This window comes from Tachysurus vachellii, chromosome 7, assembly GCF_030014155.1.
Source record: "Tachysurus vachellii isolate PV-2020 chromosome 7, HZAU_Pvac_v1, whole genome shotgun sequence".
NCBI classification, from domain to species: domain Eukaryota; kingdom Metazoa; phylum Chordata; class Actinopteri; order Siluriformes; family Bagridae; genus Tachysurus; species Tachysurus vachellii.
The window spans coordinates 11094180-11115591 of NC_083466.1; the positions used below are offsets into that span (position 1 = coordinate 11094180).

A 21412-nucleotide genomic window follows, 5' to 3' on the forward strand; every position below is an offset into this window, starting at 1 on the left:
TCTGTGCATTGTCTGCTGACTAAAAGGTGAGAAATTAAATTTTCTGCATTGCAGGACTATGTCCCAAACTTACCCACTCTCCAGAATTCCCTTTTCTCCTTCCTCACTTTTTGTCCAGACTCCTATATCTTCTTTGGTCTCTTCCAGGGAACTAGCATTCAATTTAGTTTCATTGATATGAGTCAGTTCATTTGCATCTGAACTATTTGATACATGCTGCATTGCAACATAACACTCCTTTGAAGATTTGTTTTCTTCTGTTAGAACTGTAATAGGATGATGTGTCATAGAAAAGTTTGATGTGAGAGATGACTCGAACCTCACTGGGGTATAGGTTTCTATAACACTGGTTGATGGTAAATGCTTTTCTGATTTTGGTAGTGGTGCAGATGGGAAGCACCATGAGCTCTCATAATTCGGTGTTGTTATGGAGGGAAAGCCAGGAGAACATGCTTGTTTGGGGCATGATGGCACAAAGGCCACCATAGTCTTAACAAAATCAACGTTTTCCTTAAATGTGTCTAAAACCTGATTCGAAATAATGTTTGACATTCTCTTCTTTGGTATTTGAATGAATTGTTCACTGTTTAATCTCCATTGCTGAATATCTTGATCTGTTCTAATAATTGTTACAGATGGGAAACCAACAGTCTTTGAATTATTTGGGCAGGACGACATCATATTTACAATATTTGGGTGTTTCTTGGAACTTCGCTTTGTGGTAGATGGGAATCCAGGGATCCTTGATTGTGATGAGCAGGTAGATCTTATAAGACTCATTGATTTGGTTGTTTCTGCATTATATATAAACATAACAAGAATGCGTGGTTCAATTTTTCTCAGTTCTCTTCTCCATAATATTACACTGTCTGTATGCTTATGTTTATCGTCTGGCTCAATGGCAAGCAATGTTGAAGGCATGCCAAAAATCTTTGAAGTTGTGGGACAAGTTGGACATAGATTGACTGCATTAGGGGCTTTTTCAATATGGATTGGTGCAGATGGGAAACCAGAAGCAGCAGTTGTTGGACATGTTAATGTCAGTGACAACATATTTCTCACTTGTTTAATATCATCATATGGCTTTCCCAAATCATGAATAACACTTACTTTATCCTTCTTACTTTGCATCACAAATAGTGGTGTGTTGTCAGATTGGTACAGTAAGAGATCTTGCTCAATACTGAGAAGCACTGAAGGAAACCCTGCAATACTGGACATTTTTGGACAAGATGGTAACATATTTATGATACTCTGATGCTCTTGTGGTATGGACCTTGGAAGAGATGGAAATCCAGGAACCTTAGATGCTGTGGAGCAACATGGTCTTATAAGAATCATTGCTTTATACATATCTGAGCTCTCTTTAAATGAGTGTAGGATCTGCACCCTACTTTCCTTCTTTTTTCTTTCACATAAAATCATGTTATTTTTGAGCCAGCTTTCTGGGTCTGAGATTGTTAATGGTAGTCTTGAAGGTAGGCCAGAAATGCTTGAGGCTTTCGAACAAGTTGGTAGGAAATTAACGCTGCTTGGTATGTCCACAGTATCAAGGGCTACAGACGGAAATCCAGGAACGCTGACAGATTTTGGGCAAGATGGCTTCAGTAAAATCATTTTTTTCAGTGTTTTAATGTCATTATACTGTATTCCCAAATGGTGAATAAGCATAGCTGGTTCCTTCTTACATGATATTATGCTTATTGTATCTTCAGGTAACAGCCATTTGATAGCATTTTCTTGCAAGTATAAGGATGGCAAGCCAGGTACAATTGCAGCTCTTGGGCAGGATGGATGAATACTGACCATGCATGGCTCTCTGTATATCTTAGAATTATCAACCGTTGACCTCTGAAGTAAGGCGATGTCCGGAATAGTACTTTTGCTCAGCTGAGACTCACGTGCATCTTCAAAGTATTGTCTGTCTTGATATTCTGTATCCTTAGGTGCCAATGTATTTATTCTTTTCTCTTGACTGTCCTCCAGTAACAAAATTTCATCTTTAGGCAACTGTATATCCTCCTCCATTTTAATATGCTCCCCAGATGGGAATAAAAAAATGTGTGAGGCTTCAGCAGACATAAAAAAGTCAGTCTTATTTGACTCATTATTATCTGCTTTTATTTTTGCCTTATGGACCTGTGCAAATTGTGGACTGTGTGCATTATCAGAACATTCTGATACATCCGCAATATTTTTCACAGATTCATTGTATTGATTCGATTTCTGGTAGCCAGTGGGGAGATTATTGACCTCCTCTCTTATCCTAGTTGAGCCATTGTCACATGTTGATGACCAAGGGGAAACAGGTGTTCTTGGACAAAAGGGAAGGAAAGTTGCAATACTGTTTGCTCTGAGGGACAAGGAGATCAGAATTCAGGTCAAAGAGGGCAGACGGATTGAAGTAAAATGAGCAACTATGCATGACTACACAGAATGCATGCTACAAAACAAATCTGAGCTAAACGGTTCACTCCTGCTACGTTGATGTAAATGCAAATAGAAAAGCCAAATGTAGTCATGTTGTGTCATGCTAGACTTACCCCTGATCAATTTTAGTCTTATCTGGGCTAAATGTCAACTCTGTGGCAAGGTTTATTTCTTGTTCATTTTCATCTTTTGGGATATTGTGCAAATTTCTAGGCTCATTTGTAAGCTTTAAGCTCTCTTCTTTATCCAGACAAATTGCCTGCACCGCTATTGACTCTTGTGATAGGGTGCACTTGACTTCAGCCAAGGGGGGCATGTACTCTTTGTCTATGACAGGTGATGGAATAGTTTGTAAAGCTGTATTGCAAGGTGTCTTCTCAGCCACACCCATGTCATATTTAGGCACCTCAAGTGAATGGGCCTGTGGGACACTGGGGGATTTGGAGGTAGACTGCATTTGAGAGACCATACTCTCAGGTCTGGGAAGGAGAAAAACTAAAGTGAAATTTCTCCATGCATGACACGAGCAATTCTGTTTACAAACTGATAAATGTTTCATGCACCACTGAAACACTTTGATGAATAGGAAGATAACACTGAATAATTATCAGACAACAAAGCTTTCCAAGCTTGTCAATAACAAAAAAAAATAAAATAAAATAAAAACATCAAAGAGCAACATTTGCATTCACAAAAATTAATGCACACAGTTCGAGGAGGCTTACTGGAGTGATGACATCACAAAATAAAGTGACAGTACAGATGAATATAAAAACACATGGCAAATGATAAAATATACTTGTGTATGACATTGTGATATTAAACCAGTTTCTCAAGGGAAAGATCAAGTTAACAGGTAGAATGTGTTTAATATAATGCTTGCTCTACCATTACAAACTTTTAAGGCTTATCATAAGTAAAACTTGTTTAAAATAAAACAGTGCAAATATATTTACCTTTTAATTATTGAATGTATTATTTCTATTGGCAAAATAGTACATCTAAAGAGAGCACAAAGCCTTAGAAGTCTTATATTAAACTATATACCAGCCCAGCTCCTGGAGATCTACCATCCTGAAGATGTCACTTCCAGTCCTAATTGAACACATTTAGTCCAGATCATCAATAGCCATTAACGGATTAGATAATATAAGCAAGATTTGGGATGGAACTTAATTCATCAAGCAGGTACATTTCTAGGAGATGAGTTGGTGACTACAGCTATATTAACTTACCTATTATTACAAAAGATGTTTACATAAGACAAAATCTATTAGTTATCAACTGATTTAGAAAGATTTTTAAACAAAAACCGGCAAACAAAATCTTATAAATACCAAATGCTCATGCTTTTTTGTCACCTGGTGCTCTCTTTCTACTTTAGAATTATACTCACTGATGTAATTTTACCTTTGCTTAAACATACTATAGCTGTCTGAAAACAGGGGTGCCTTCAGTGTTAAAAACCCCAGACCCAAAGGCAGGGATAGCAAAAACATAATTTATTACATAAAAACACACAAAAAAAAAAATGGAACACACTGGGGAAAAGAAAAGAAACCGAAACTCAGAAACAAGATAGAGACACAAAACAGCCAAGACGAAGACAACACAATGTAGAACTCCCCCTAATGTACAAACAGGTAAAAAGTCAGAGCGTGATCCTGAGGATAGCTGATTATGAACAAAACTGATTTACTGTTTTATATTGCTTTATTTGTTGTCATCATTAACAAACATAACATTTCTTCGCTACACAGTTCAGGAAGTTCAATAAAAAAAGTGCTAGTATTAATCAAAATTTTCACAGAGTGTTACTATATACCATTGCTACTGTATATTATTGTGTTTCACTTAGTAAAGTCTCATCAATGAAAAAAAAAGTCATCATGTGTGTCAAAAATATTTGGATCATAAACTATTAACATTTAAAATTGTTCAAACTGTTTTTATTACTAAATAAACTGATTAATGAATTAAAGCACATACTAACAGTAAAGCTTTGGCAGAAGTTGTTGAAAGAGCTCCAGCAACTTTAGACAAATCACTCTGTTAGATCACCAGCAACAGAAATATATAATGAAAAGAGTTTTAAAAGAGTTTTATAAAAAGTAACTTTCTGAAATTGATGGATGTTAGATGACCTGACAAGACTACAGGAGTAAAAACATTTTCAAATAATGAAAAAACCTATATGTACCAAGCTGTTAGAAGATTCCCTTGTGTGTTTTCAAATCTGTATCCCAAAATGTACTTTTTAATGCAGAAGCTGCAAAAGCTAGCTCTAATGAAACTTTTGCACTCTTGTTTGTTTGTTTGCTCAATTTCTTTTAAAAGCTTTTCCTTGTTTCACCCAAAATGCTGTTATAATATCAGACACTCACCTTGGTTCTGGCATCACGATCTGCTGTTTAAACGCTGATTCTCTGTCTGACCCATGATTGGCTATGATCATATGTCCAGCTTTGCTTTTGGAGTCTTCGGATTGTTGAGCATTTGATGTTTTGGTATCTGCATTTTCCTCACCTTAACATAACGTGGAAAGGTTTTGTAGTACAAGTAGATTAGAAGTGGGAACTGAAGTGACATTCAAAACAGCTCTTACCAGGATAGACTGCAGTAGGATAATCCTCCTCTTGCAATATGCTCAGCTGTCTGTGCAACTCTGAAAAAAAAAAAAAAAAAAAAAATTATTAACGAATGCTATACTTGCAAAATCAGTTGGCAAGCATGGCTTTGCAGAGTTATACATACATACATGTTTATTCTAAAATAAATTCCACAGCGTGCCAGAGCTTCCAAAAATGTAAAGCTTGATGAATGCCATGCCACTATTTGTAATGTGTTGTGGAGATTTTCCCCATGTCTTGAACGGAGTTGATGCCGTTGACACAGAATTATCTATGAATTAGCCCTACAGCTTAGCAAAGACTTCTTTCTGTGGCACAGCATACTTACATTCACACAGCATGGAACAGATCTAACGCTGACTGCGTGTCTAAAATTATTCACCCCTTTACATTTCACATTTTCAAGTCATGTGTCTCCACATTTACAAGGAAACAAAATAATAATAATAAAAAAAGGGATGAATACTTTCACCAGACAAACAATAAGTTTTGTTAAAGTTTGTAATAAACAAATCATAATTTATCATAAATGTTGGTCAATTTAGTTAATAGATATTTGTGGCAGCCTGGGAATACTATTCATGTACTAAAATTTTCAAGTATTTTGAGCTCTCTAGACTCATCACCTGAGGTCAGTCATTTGACAAACCAAAACCTCATTATCGCTTTTGACTCATCTTTCTTTTCTGTTAGATAAATATCCTAATTTCTTTTGTTTTGCATACAGGCATATCCATCTCGGATCTGGGACATTTCCCTGCCAGACCACCAGAGGTTAACTCCATGCAATTGGGTTTTATTTCTCACTTCCCTGTTCAGTTTGTTGACTCGTTTTGTGTTATATAATTAGTCCCTTACATAATTAGCTACCTAATTTAATCCCCTTTGTCACACAATGCTTTTGCCTAGCCTCTGTTGGATACCTGTCTTTTTTTGTCATTCTAAGTAATGTTTCAGTTGTGTGTATCCCTTTCTAGATCCATTATTTGAGTGTGTTTTTGCTCCTAGTGTTTATTTTGATTCATTTAGCCAGAGTTTTGCACTTGCATCAGCCTTTACCAGGGTATGATTTTGTTTTATGTTTCTGCCTTTATGGGACAGAAAAAAACAGAACCAACACAAAAAAGAGCAAATGAGACTGACCACTTTTCTTAAACTGACCGATTTTTAAACTGGCTCCTTATCTACCTGATTTGATGTCTAGAGAAATCCTATGGAAACTTGGAAGGTGTTCTACATCATTCTGGAGGAATGTATTTGCAAAGTCAAAGTAGTTAGCCAAAAAACATGAGTTTTCCCAGACCATCACATATATAATATTAGATATGCTTTTACCCAGACACCCTCCAGCGAGCATTTTCTATAAAGCTTACTCACACTCTTAAGACACAGTGCCAGCTTGTCCTTCAACATGCACATTCACGTGTTATATCATGTAGCTTTGAAGCTTCAGGCCACCAATTTGTACCTTTACTTGTATCAGAGGGAGGTACGGGAATGTGCCCAATAAGGGGTAGAGCGATGGTTGTTTGGGACTGAAATTGGGAGCCAGGAACAACAGGTGGAGGAGAAGAAGGGGAAAAGGGATTTGTAGGATTGTTCACAATAAAGGGGCCAGTAGGTCTGCGTACGTTTGGTCTAAACACGGTGGGGACAACCTGGTGTCTCCATTCCAACGTCTGAACCTGATGGAAAGGGTCTAAGACACACAAGCAGCAAAAGAATTGCAAAAGAAGAGAAAACGTTGTGTGCAGGTAAGTGTTTATGAAAATGTTTTAATGCACGGTCAAAAAAACACAAAGTCACAAAACCCATGCTTAACTCTAAGGGCTCAAGCTACCACAGCCCTTCAAAGAACAAACATGTGCATGTTAAACCAAGTAAAATTGTAAATCTTTGGTTTAGCAAGTGACAACAGCTTTCAGCAAACTTGTATCAAAGACTTTGCTCTGTACCTGTTTGAGCGGCATCAGATGTATTAACCTCAGGGTCAACAGCAGCAGTTGAAAAGGGAGCAGAAAAGTGGACAGATGACAGCTGAGCAGAAACATTGGGATGAGGAGTGTTTGGAGAATTAGATATTGGGGCAAGGGAGGTATCAGTATGTACAGATGAATCAAGGATGGAGGTAAGACTGACAGGTGAAGGTACAGCAACATGAAAAGAGTGAGCAGGTGAGAGGGATTCTGACAGGATGAGGGAACAGGGCAAAGGAGAGGGCACAGTGCAAGAAGTCACATCAGATGGATGGGACAGGGACAGAGGAGGACCTTCTAAAGATGGCATATTAATGGCATGCCTTATTTCTGCCAAGGGTAAAGGAGAAATGGCTGTATTAATGGGAGACTTAAAGGAACTGCCTTTTTTAAGGGGAGGACCTAAAGCAGAAGGAGGTAATGATGCTGAGGCAGGCCTGCGCAATGAGTCTGAACTTTGCACTGCCTGCTGATGGACAGGTTCTTCTAAGGTAATGGGTATGGGACAGAGGCTAGGTTTTACTTCAGGGGCCCTCCACTCTCTCTGCCAAGATGCTGAAAGGGCATAGGTTTGAGTGAGGAAGAATGTTGGGGGAAAAGGGGAAAAAAGTATCATGGTTAATTGAGATTTTCAGCATTTACAGAAAAAGAGTGAAATAGAAATCAAATGAAACATCAGTATTACATTGGAAAATTTAATTCCTTAGTAACCTTCTGACCTAAACTACTACAATTAGTTAGCAAGCTGGTATTACACTGATAACATTTGAAGCCTACAGTTACTCCTCAGTTTGATTTTATAAATTAGCCAATACAAGTATTTCCTGTAGGCTTTATATACCTGTCTCTGATGCTGAGGGCATACTGGTGGGCCTGGTCAGGGTGGCTCCTAGCTCTGACTCACGGCAGGTTTTTAAAGGGCATGGAGCAGGAAGAGGTACAGAGCCAGGAGGGAAGTGGCCAAGTACAGAAGAATCAGGGCTACTGACAGATATAGGGGAAGAAAAAGGAGGAATACTCTGAGGTGCCCGTGCTCCTGGGGCAACAGCAGCAGTGGCTGACATGGGGAAAAAAACACAGAAAGATGGGTGAAAAAGGGAAGCAAGATGAAAAGAAACTGGAAAAGACAGGTGAACAAAATGATTGAGTTATACTGTGTAAGGTGTTCCATACACACCCTCATCTAATTAAGACTTGATCTGATCTGCCATAACATCGGAACCATATATTAGGCAGCAAGTGAACAGTCAGTTTTTGAATTGATGTGTTTAATGAGTTAAAAATGGGAAAACATATAAGTGACTTCAACAAGGGCCAGATTGTGATAGCTTGATGACTGGGTCATGGCATCTCCAAAACAGCTCTGGTGGAGTGTTCCTGGTGTGCAATGGTTAGTACCTAACAAAAGTGCTCCAAGTAAAGACAAATAGTGAACAGTCGACAAAGTGATAGGCGCTCAAGGCTCACCCTTCATGGCAGAGATATTCCCTAATGGCAGTGGCCTCTTTCTAGTTTCCCAGATCTCAATACAAAAAAGCATCTCTGTGATGTGCCGGTCAAACAAGTCTGATCCTTGGAGCCCTGAACTTAATAGGACTTAAAGGATCTGCTGCTAATGTCTTGGTGCAAGATATCACACCACACCTTCAGAGGCATTGTGGAGTCAATGCCTTGACAGGTCAGGGCTGTTTTGGTGGCACAAAGGAGACCCACAAAACATTAGGCAGGTGAATTTAATGTTATGGCTGATCAGTTTATAGAATTTTCTCCCAAACAACAAGGTTTGCCATGGCTCATAAACAGATACCTGTCTACCTTTATCCTGGCCAGGGCTCTGTATCACTTTCTTAGCAATTCTACCCAAGACATTCAGAGTTTCTAAGGAGGATATTGGGTTGTCTAATATCATACTACTGTAAATTCAAATAAACAATTTCAAACAAAAAACAGGAATATCTCATATTATCTATGAATATCTCATTATACAGTATATCTGATATATAATAATTTATATCAAAAATCATGTGGTACTGCACATGATACAGAGAGGCTGTATAAATGACATCATGTCAATATAACACTTTAATTGACTAGCAAGCCCACATGGGGTGATTCAATTTACAAATGGGGTCACATAAGAAACTCACAGTCAAAGAAAACAGGTGTTTTGTGTGCTAATATTTTGAAATATTACTGGGAGTCGCATGCAGACAATGCACAAGTTTGTTAAATCTAGAGGTACATAAACTATGCAGACAAGTTAACACCACTCACTGAATGCCGCTCACACTAAAATTGTTTGTGCACTTGGACTGACCCTTTCTGTCCTAGTAGATGCAAGTCATTAGAGAACATTTATCAGGCTGTCTGTGATGACTATCTTTGATCAGTCTGGTGCTCTGCAACACTCAGCATGCATACAACCGAGTAAGAAGGATAACACCAATTCAGCATGGTCGAAACAGCAGCACCGTGGAGAATCACTGGCAATTGGCTGAGCCAAGCCATGCACACATCTGATAGATACTTTTCTTGTTAAAATACTGCAAGCAAACATGTTATATCACCATGTTATATGCCAAGACCTAACTGTTATTACCTGTCCAAGAAATAGCAGGAGGAGCAGTCTGCTGAGAAGAAGAGGAGAAGATCGAGGAAAGAGAGAAAGGAGGAGCACTGGGACCAGGAAATGTGGTAGAGAGAGGTCGTGGAGATGAAGCAACGCATCTACTGACCTTGGTGATACTAACATCAGCCTGGCCCCCTGAGGGCCTTCGGGAAACAGATACAGGAACTTAAAAGGATCAGAAAAAGAAGCAAAGCAGAAAAGGTACACGTTAAACAAAAACAGATACAAATCTCACGAGGAAAGAACAAAGGTTTTTTTACTCTGATTTGTACTTATGTTACTCTTATGTTCAAGACCTTCTCATAAAGAATAAAAAAGACAAGTGCAGAATATATGGCTGCTTCTTTGCAAAATCACAGGATGCTCTCCAGGTTACCATGGGATTCAGACAAAGGCTTTTAAATGCAAAGACTATAAATTCCGTCCATTGGTATTTAAATCTGAACAGAACAGACAGTTTATGAGACCCTTACTATAGAAAACACAACTTTCTAAAGTGCATTATGCCATGATTAGTTTATCAACAAACACATGGCCTCTATTTAAGGAGTCTCTTACTGCTGAGGCCCCAGTTTAGTCACAGCAATTTCCCTTCATTCTAGTCTCACCATTAAGTAAAAGGTTGACCATAGTAAATACCCAATGGACTAGAAAAAATAAGGTTTTCCAGCATTGCATGACAGCTGCGTGTACTGTGTGCACTTCCCATCCAGTGAGCAGCACCCCTCTGTGGTGTTCTTTATTACTACACTCCTATGCATGTACCTGAGCCTGCTGTTGGCTGGAAGATTTTGGGCAGGGCAGGAGGATGAGCGCGAGTAAATGCCGGTACAGTAAAGTCATAATGAGTGGGACGTGATGGCTGGGATGAGCCAGAAAGGTCAGGGAGATGGGCGGGTGCAGTATAATGTGATGATAGAGGAGATTTGAGAGAGGTCTGGAGCAGGTGACAGGCTTGATGAGGCAGGTTAGGAACAGAGGATGATGAGGATGAACTCCTTAAATCCCTTTCAGAATGAACTTAGAGACCCAGAAAAGGAGGGAAACAGAGAAATGAGAAATATACAGCAGGGGTGATTTAGATAGAGAAAATGAAAGAAAAGAATAAGGAAGAGCTTGGAGTCTGTGCTACTATGAACTCTGTGTTTCATTAATGAACACTATGTTTCTGTTAACATTAACACAAAAACCAATTTCAGTTTATTTATGAATAAATAAGTACCATTGTTTTTATACATTAAAACAAACAATCATTATGTTGGATATCATTATGTTGGCATGTTCTAGTTAAATAATGATTTAAACTGTAATATACTATAAGAGAGTAATATACTATATTTTATCCACATATAAAATACAGAATTCTAAAATTAAGTCCCATGTCCTAACAAGGAAAGGGGAAGGTATTTTATGCTGCCAATTTTACTAGAATGCATGTTGTGTGCTTATTACAGAAAATGACCTCTATTTCAGATTAACTCTAACAATAATGTGATGACAAAAGACTGATGTGCTCAACATTCATGAAATGAGAAAGAAAATTAGGCAGACAAGAGAAAACAGACAGGAAGCTACCTGTGACAAAAGGGTTTATGTTTACAGCAGGCCTCCATGCTTCATCATGATCTTTTCTGACAGGAGGAAGAGGAGCTGCCCATGAAAAAGAGCAAATGAGAAAAGCGACTCGTTCACAAAACCCTATTAAATAAAAAACTGCCACAACGACCTTGCGGGAAATATTCATGGATTCACTCATTTGTGTATCTGTGCAAAGGGCAGCAGACAACTTACATGATGTATCAGTTGAATTTAGTGTTAAATGTCCGTTTTTGATACCGTTTTGATTTTTGTTTCAATCTAAACAGGAACCAAAGGCCCATAAACATAAAAAGATCCAGAAAAAAGCCATCTGGGATAGAGATTTACATGTAGTTCCTTTATCGACACATTAAATTATTATGGTTTTTATGAAATAAATCAATACTACAGAGCTGCTTAATTCTGATTCGATTCTGATTTTATGTTTCATGTGTGTACATGTGCCTGAGCACGTTTTTTTAACCCTTTGTGAGAAACAAGCATTCCGTTTCAAAAGAAAAATGCAGCTATAATTTGAAAATCAGGTTTATCTGAGGCGCAGGTGCACATATAGGTATTTCCCTACCTGTAGCTGCCACACTTTTGCTCGTTCCTGTACTCGTCCTCTTGTCCTCTTCATCACTGTCGTTGAAGTCATCCAGGTTTCCGATGTCTGAATGCTTAAGGCTCATTAGACTAGCTAAACTCTGCATATCCTCATCACTGTAAGAAAAGGACATTGAAAGAGCTGATTTCTACTACAACACCTACTACTAACATTTGTAAGTAGTATTAGCAGCACCATAAAGCATAATGCAATGTTATGTTACATTTGTTATTGATGGATTGAGCTTTATATTAATTAGCATTAATATAAATTATACCTAAATTATAGAGTATATCAATTACAGAGTATACTCAAAATAGATAAATGGGTTTTTGTTAATTGACAGAAGTTGCAGTTGCTGCAATATCCAATCCTATCAGTATATTCACTTTCAAATCTCTTGTGTCAAAAAGACATCAATATTTTGTCACAATGTACATTTACAATTTAAAAGACTGCAGACTAATAGAAAATAATCAGATTTTTTTAATAGGATGGGAAACATGTACTTACACAACGTAAGCCAGCTCATATATGTCAAACATCATCCAGCAAACTTCAACAGTCAACAAAAATTGTGTCTTATAAACAAACACTTCAGTCTACAACACAATTTGGAACTGATGATGAAACACTTACGTGGCCTTGCCCTCTTTAAGAAAGATGCAGGTCAGGGTAAGCTTCAGTGTAGCGTCCACAACTTTCACCGAGAGTGGCTTCAGTTTGAGCGTCAGGTCAAATGTGGCTGAAGTGGCGTTGGCATAGTTCTTCATGTTTACATCCACTGATGCTAGAACTTTTCGATGACCCTTTGTCTCCTGTAGAATTTGGGCGAGAGACATGTATTGCTGTAATTAAACTGTGTTCAGCAAATGTGTAACTGCTACAGGACTAATGAAAGGTTTTAACAGAAGATTAAGTGCACATTCACTGCATGATGCATAGTAATGAACTGCAAACTATACAAACTCTCCTTATTAACTTTCAGAGACCGGCCATTATCAGAATACTATTGAAAAAAAAAGTCACAACAAACTTTGATGTTGGATTGGTGAAGCGAGTAGTTGTAATGTCCAATGCTTTTTGGAGGTGAGTGGACAGACATGTTGGCAAGTGGATAGATGGGGTGCCAATACTTTTTTCGCAAGTGCATATGATGTCACTAGAATACACCCGCTTCTCATTATAGTTCTGAGCATTTTGATATGTGTATGTTGTGGTAATTTTGTGATTCCACTTATTTTGGGGATCGAGCTGCACGTGACATAATTCCACCTAATATTGTACGACTAGATAGATGGATGGATGGATGGATGGATGAATAGATAGATAGATAGATAGATAGATAGATAGATAGATAGATAGATAGATAGATAGGCTAAATAGATTGAAAAATTGAGCTTTGAGCTTCTGTACCGGGAAGACAGTAATTTTGTATGAACAACTTGACCGGGTTTGGTGTTCAAAAACTCTTAGGAGCACTTAAAAATGTCTAAGAATAATTATAATAAGCTTAACAGAAAAACAAAATGAAATAATAAAAAGTTCAAAGCTATACAGATTTATACTGGACTGAATTTTATACTGGACTGAAGAGGTAGACTTGACCTATGTTAGACACTGACTTACATTTTCAATGATAAGTGTCCAATCTTTGTCTTCAAATTCATCAGCATTTGGATCCTGTAAAAAAGTAATATATATAGCAGTGTAACTAGTTGTATAACTGGCATTCATGATATATGGTAATCAAGTAATCCTTACTTATTAAAGATATCACATTATTAATGTAAGATATGAATAGTACCAGGTCTATAGATTTTTTGTGATAGTCTACCTTAAAGAGTGTGACTGTAATATCCACATTCTCAGGCAGCTGCCACAACACTGTCCCTCTGTACGGATTCTTGATGCCAGGCTGCCAGCCATGAAGCTGAACATAGGAGTCAAATAAAAGCAAAGATTGCAAAGGTGATAGGTTTGAATAGTAATAGTGTGCGAAATATTTATACATGATGTAAACATACATGCAATGTTTACGGCCAAACTATTTAGTCCAGTATTATGTGGTTTGGGATCTGCTACTAAAACAGTAAAACTCCACTAGCTTCAAAGGAATCCACTCTGGTGGTCTGGACCAAATAAACAGCACAAAAACTGAGTATATAACACAAAAACAGACACAAACACTGGTTGCTTTTCAAGGGTTCTCCAACTTCTTTTTATTACAAATTCCAGCTGCTTTTTACTGACTTGTTATCATGGTGACTCCACACTCTGGCTCGAGCTTTACGTTCTCTCTCCATTAATTGGCAGCCAGCTCTTGTCTTTCAACTTGCAGTTGTACTTTTTTTCGTGTCTAAAGTTAGTGCATGATGATGTTGTTAAATCTGATCTGACATATGTGCACAACTTTCCCATCTGACTAATCAAACACAGCACTGCCTGTGTATTAGAATTACAGAATTGTGTTTAAAACATTCACTGTCGTTTAATGTCATATCATAGCTTAGTCATAGCTGATGTGCAATGTTGATAACTATGCGCTCTTAAAACTGGGCCCCATAGTTTGTGTTTCAAACATTCTTTTTAAATTGTAATAAACTTTAGAAAACAGAAGTCATGGAGCAGACAGTACAAGCTCCACAGAGCCCTAATCTCAACATGGTTGGGACTGATGTCTGGAACAGAAATGTAAAAAAAATTAACTAGTTTCTGGTGTTTACTGTTATTCTGCTATGTCCCTTACATGCACTAGGGGGCAATAAACCCAGGGCTGTAAACTCAAATACAGAATACTCCATGAATTGATGTGTAAAAATATGGTTAATGAAATAACTATCTAGCTAAAAATGTGATGTTGGAAAGTATGATTGTAAGGGTTTCACAACAGCACTGGGGAAGTGAATACATTTGCAATCACAACATTGATACCATATTTTTCATTCATTTTTGAAAACTATTAATATATTAATCTCTAATGCTTAAGCAATTGTTTTACTTTTTCCCCCATTAAGAATCTAACAATGTGTTAATTTACCAGCATTTATCTGAAAGATATAAACCTTAATAAAGCGCAAGTAAAGCTAAAGCAGTGATGTTGATGTTTCATTTATATATATATATATATAAATATATATATATATATATATATATATATATATTTTTTTTTTTTTTTTTTTTTTTTTTGCACAGCCCTCATGACATTGGACTTAGTTTGTTCTAAACTGTCTCTGACGTCCGTGGTCTACACTCAGACTGTACTAATGTAACAGTTTTTCTCCATTCTAAACATCTGATTGCAGTTGGGCCAACTGCTATCTGCAAACATCTGCACTACATCCTGTACACTGTAAACTTATTGCACCTCATGTACGCAGAGAGTGAAACAAAAACAGTAATGTACAATTATCTACATCCTCTTTCCTACCTTAGTGCAGATTCGTCTGTTTCGTCTGGTCCAAACCACTCTCAGTTTGTCTGGCTGCCTGCAGACACAGCATGTAAAAAATAACATCAGCATAATGTACTGTAACTTTGAACTGCGTTTTTATATGAAGTCTAGCCTTATCTACTGAAAAGCACCATGTTTATTAAATATGCACTGTCCATGAAATTGCACAACACTTTCTGCACATCCCCACTCTGAAAGAATGAAAATAAAAATTGATTTAATATTCAAGATATTTAAAACAAAAAATAAATTATAAATGTATTATCCATGTTTGCTTTTACTGAGATTCTTTTTTCTTCATTCTGTATTCCTTATACATTTGCATGTTTATGAATTTACTTCTTTATATAGTTTTTTTTAACTGTTTGCTTATTTCTGTACTTGATTATTTCTGTATTCCGCTGTGCACATGATAATGAGGTGAAATTTAGTCTTAGTCTAGGAAAGTGATAGAGGGATTAGTAGAGAAGGGATGGAGAAGTTCACTTGTTTGGCACAATGCTGTCATATCCTTTAACATACATACACTGGGAACAAGGAGAGAGAGAATACACCCCGAGGCAATAAACTGTGGCCAGTCCACCTACTAGTATGTTACTGTAGAACCTGGAAAAACCCACACAAATGTGTAGAAAACACTCCAAATAAATCTACGTACAGTAGAAAGTAACTCAATCTAGATAGATGCAGCAACCCTGGAGCTGTAAGACAGCATCACTACCCACTGGTTCTCTGTGCTGGCTTGTCACAGTATGAAAGATTTAGACAAAGGTTTACACTGCATAAGTGTAATCAACTGTGCTATGATCAAGTCAGAGTCAAGACCGAGTCTTAACAGGGCCGAAGACAAGTCAAGATCAAGTCCAAATGAAGGTGAGACCAAGTCAAGATTGAAGATTACTTTTCAAGGTTACAAGGTTAAGGGGGAGAGAGCAACAGACTTGCTAAACCTTCTTCCTGTAGTTTAATGTTAATCTGCTTGCTAGCTGATTGTCAAATTATATCTAGTAAAGATAACAGATATCAAACAAACACTCACAACCAAATCCACCCCTCCCAGTATTAACTAAACACTAACAACACACTGGGTCACATTCATGTTCAGTATGCAGAGATTCCAGATAGAACATGTTGCTGGCACTAAGGAGGAATTATTTTGCCTTGAGGGCAGAATAAGCGATATCATAACACATGCACTTTTCAGTTATTGCCTCGTGCCCCAAATCCAGAACAGAATTAATCTCTGCTGTCTCTCAAGGCAGTAGTGACCCTTCCCAGTGCTGATCTGGGAATAAGTTGTGAATTGCATATACTAGTAAATATGCAAAATAAAGATCACATCCTTTCATTTATCTTTCTCTTGTAGGCCTGTTGCATGATTTTAAAGGGCTGTTTTGATGTCCTAAGTTCTGCTGTATAGGATTATTAATATATTATGAGACAACAGATATAGCTTATGCATAAGTCATTGTTAATGCATCATAGAAAATAGGCTAAAGTATTATATTTTCAGCAGGATATGTACAAACATATAACTACAATTACTTTAAACTTACAAAGGAAGCTCAGTCTCACCACCATTCTGTCACTTTATTTAATAGACACAGTCTTCAGTCGTTAGCATTGGCCTGTGTGAAACTCTCCTTTGAAGCATACACTGATGGTACAACTCCACTGACACACAGCTTCACTGGGCTTCTATTACAGACTGAAATACACCGTGTTTTAATAAAAGAAAACAAGTATTTTGGGTCCAAGAGTCAAGGCGTGTATATGTGGGTTAATTTGGCATAAAGAATATACTTATTAAATATTTAATGGACAGTGTGATCTTTGTTCTGCACAGCTTCTCCATATGATGACCAAGCAACCTCTTAAAAGGGTTGAACCACATAACCAACTGAGAACCCAACTGAGAAGTGGTGATGAACCAGACCATGGTCGAAGCTGCAATAGTGGTCAGTATACTAGTACAACTTGCCATTGTTTCTTTGTAATTGGTAAATTTTATGAATTGTAAGTACAAAGTTATGCTTTATAATCTGCGTTCATATAGGAATTATGTTGTTTATTTATTGGGTTGATTAGATTTGACCCTTCAATTTTTTTTTTAACATCTCAGAGCTGATTTCTTTGACATCATTTTGGAAAAGATTTTTGATATTCTTACCCATGAGCAAAAACAAAACAGAACACATATATACTTCATGTTCAATTCTGATGGGTTAGAAGGCGTACGTTATTTTCATCTAACCGCACAGTTAAAAAAACAGTTCTGGTTGTAACATGAGCTATAGGTTAATATTAATGTGCTGGTTTTAATATGTTGTTGTTTCTATAGTAACAGCTCATACACAGAAAGTTGTACTGAAGATGATCCACATAATATAGGACTAATAATAAATGGATTTAATAAAAACGTGTGGTTATTTAATGAGGAGAAACCTATAATCACTGATGTGGTTAAGGTTTTTGACTATTTAACATTTACGTAAGGAGTCTCTTGTGGTAAACGCTTTGTAAAATGACAAGCATTGTGAGGATTTTTTTGTTTGTTTGTTTTAAAGAAAGAGAAAGAACAAGCAATCAGATCACACGAGATAAAGAGATAAAGAGAGAAAAGAGAATGAGGCTGGTAAGAGAAAAACTGGTTATCGTGGCTTAAAACATAAGAGAGAACTAACTTGCCTCTTGAATGATCCACAAGATTAAATCTAACTATTAACTTTTAAGATGAAAATGTTTTGTAAATTAATAAAGTAATCATCGTAATAGTTGGCAAATCGCTGCAGTGTGTCATGATTGCAGATTCCAGTCCATGCTGTCGTACAAAGCTAATGGACTTCTCAGGGGCAGCATCACACCCCTACCCCAACCCCCACATCTGTCATGTGTTATTATATACACTACAGACACACATGCTTCCCTGTTAGACAAACCACCAGCCACCGCTATTGTAAATTTACACACAAATATTATTTAAAAACAATGATGAGGCAAACCATAATGGAGTGAACTGTAATGAATTATTCCCAAACTCGTGACACTCCAAAAGTACTAACCTTTACTTAGATAACAAAACTAGGTAATGTGTGTGTGTGTGTGTGTGTGTGTGTGTGTGTGTGTGTGTGTGTGGAGCAGTTTGCAAGGTAAATTCTGAGAAAGTATGCTAAGTATGAAACAGAAGGAACAGATATTAGATAGCACTACACTAGCAGTCTTTTGTGTGATGGGTGTGGCTCTTCTTTACTCACACTGCATCATTAAACACACACACACACACACCGACACCTTCAACACACTTTATTTAAAGCAGCTGACAAAAGGAATTTATCCCACTGAAAACTGAATTTTACATTCAAATGTTTCTACATTTGAATGTTTCCATTGTTTCTACATAACTGAACTGAGTAATATTAATACTGTTAGTTTTTGCATATTCAACATGATATGATCGGATATTTTCAAAGCCCTGAATGAAACTGAACACTGAGTTCACACCTGAGTTTAGAATCACACCTCCAATGCTGGTGTTCTGCTGCAAAGAAAATCTCACTCTGCTGTTTTACTCTGCATTAACCTGCCTAAACAACAATAGCCATCTAATTCATATCACTGGCAACATCTGTGGGATATTTTACTGTGTAACGTGTTTATGTCAATACTCTATGTGAACTGATCAGGCTCACTCAGCATTAATCAATCTTCTAATTAACAATCGTCTTTAAATATTTTTAAATAAACTATCCATTGTATTTTTTTTTTTAAATCTGACTTGCCATATATTTATTTTTTTAAGTGCAATATAAGTCATACACTGTCATAAAAAGTTTTTGTTTTCCCTACTTCCAGTTTATCTAATGATAAACTCACAAATCTGATTCATTGTACTGCAAAAAAAACCTGGACTACATTCATCTCTGGTTGTGTGGTGTCTACTGTTGACCTCATTCCACATTAATCAGTCATTAAAAAAAAGTGGAGAAAATGATGATGATTCAATCTACCAGGACACTCTTTGCATCCCCACAGTACTTTATCTCAGCACAGGAGCACAAGTCACTAGCTGTGTGTAGCTGGGCACCAGATTAAAGGAAAGGGTGAAGTTAAGCGCAGCAGCGGCCTCCGGGTCTCATGTTGCAGGTCACACTGAACAGCAGCTGTACCAATGTGAAAAGAATTGAGAATGACGACGGAGTCCAAAATAGACTGGCAAAATGGCAGCCAAGTGAATATTGAGGAGCTTATTAAGCCCTGAAAATCCTTTCTAAAACATATGGGACAACAATAATAGTAATAGGAGTGTAAATAAACATGCTGGGTCAAAGACGTAATGGATGAAAGGGAATTTCAAAACAGCAAATAAAATTCACATACGTATACATACATTGACCTTTCAGCGAGTAACCTTTATTCTGAATGTCATTTGCATTAGATTTTTAGCTGTTTCTTTTTCTTCAAATTTTGCTAACTAACCTGATCAGAAAACAGAAAAACAAAAGTCAAGTAATAATATTTATGCAAGTTTATATATTTCTCTAAGGATTAGTGGTATCACTGATTCAGCATCAGCAGAAAATGCTGTCAGATATCGAAAGAAAAAAATTAACTGATGCAACTGACCTATATGCTTATTTGCTTATATTTATTCTTTTTTTTTACATACAGCTATGTGGGGCAAATTTACACTAGTGACTAATGGCAACTAGTTTAAATTTTTTTTATTATTTTTCATTTGTTTGTCCAACTTCAATTCCCAAACATTTCTAAATGATTAAGGAAATCATGTGTGTGTTGTTGAAAAAGTAAAGATATCAAGTAACAGACTACTTTTTACAGTTTTTGCAATACTGTGACTGCAGAACGTAATAAAAAAAAATTATCCCCTGATAATCAGAGGAGAGGAAACAAGAACAAGAGCACTGCAAGATGACTGGAACAACTTACCACACAATGTTGTAAAATTTAATTTCAAATTTATTAAAAATAAAATTTACATAATTCTTCATGCAAGAGCTATGCACTGTATCTGCACTGTACATTAATAGGATGCCATAACAATATTTCGTAACAATATTTTGCAGCATGGCTGGATTTACCAGTCAGTTTTATGATATAATGTGATACAACATGCACAGCACTATCTGCATGAAGTTTTAAAATGCTTTGTTGTCATAGACAATCTGATAATCCCAGCACGATGTCATGTCTCGTATGTCCACACGAGCAGTGCATTCGTCTGTCCATTATGCAGTGTATTGTCTTATGTGTACTTAAGTATTTCCTTGTCTTTTCATTACAGTCATTTGCACCATTTCAACCATTGGGGAAGTCGTGGCCTAATGGTTAGAGAGTTTGACTCCTAACCCTAAGGTTGTGTGTTCGAGTCTCGGGCCGGCAATACCACGACTGAGCCAGCCCCCTGATATTATATATATTTATTTTGTCTTCCATTAAATCAGGTATGGCTCCTGCTCGATTAGAATGGAAACCTGCACTTACAGTGGCTCTATGCTGATTGGACACCCATCAGTCACATGTCGTCACCCATCAGTCACATCAGTCGCATGTTTTTAGATATACAGTAAACACAATTATTAGACTGCCTTCTACAGGAAAGATATGTATGACTGCCAACACATGGTGCCAAAATAAGAGGGCTTAAACACAAAGAAGGCTTTTCCTGATAAGTGTTTTGCTGCTTACACACAGCCTTCTAACAAAAAAATACACAAAATAATCAAGATTGTGCGTTTTCACCTGTACAATTAAACGGGAAAGTGTGACACAGAGAATGTCAGACAGCGGCTGGAGCCATGCTAAGGCTAATTTATTACTGCTGAATAATCCTCTGTCAAAAAATCCTTGCATATTAATAATGTTGCCATGATATACATTTTTGACAATGAAAATGATAACAACATGAAAATAATAGGGCAAATGTTCACAATACCACAATAAATCCTGATCTGTTTTTCTTGCAACATAATGTACTATATTGTAATGATTTAATTTGTTGTTATTACAAAATAACTATTCAAATCTTACCGATCCATGAAAAACAGCAATAAGATCATTCTCCAGAATACAAAATGAGGCCATTAGAAG

The 21412-nt window shown here is 37.0% G+C and overlaps 1 protein-coding gene across 6 annotated transcripts in view; it reads right to left on the reverse strand.

Moving 5' to 3' along the window:
* Positions 1–21412, reverse strand: part of ehbp1l1a (EH domain binding protein 1-like 1a) — a 38898-nt gene that overhangs the window by 14452 nt on the left and 3034 nt on the right. For 2 of the 6 annotated variants that reach the window (XM_060874258.1, XM_060874257.1), the window contains exons 1-6: positions 7878–8135; positions 7016–7591; positions 5036–5095; positions 4815–4956; positions 2544–2909; positions 74–2353 (exon numbers count right to left, since the gene is read on the reverse strand). In XM_060874258.1, coding sequence (XP_060730241.1) covers positions 74–2353; positions 2544–2909; positions 4815–4956; positions 5036–5095; positions 7016–7591; positions 7878–8100 — 3647 coding nt within the window. In that variant the 5' untranslated portion in view covers positions 8101–8135. Of the gene's footprint in view, positions 1–73; positions 2354–2543; positions 2910–4814; positions 4957–5035; positions 5096–7015; positions 7592–7877; positions 8136–11240; positions 11316–11829; positions 11967–12489; positions 12669–13479; positions 13534–13687; positions 13784–15280; positions 15339–21412 lie in introns of those variants that run through there. The other 4 variants (XM_060874259.1, XM_060874260.1, XM_060874261.1 and 1 more) reach the window with 4 other exon arrangements.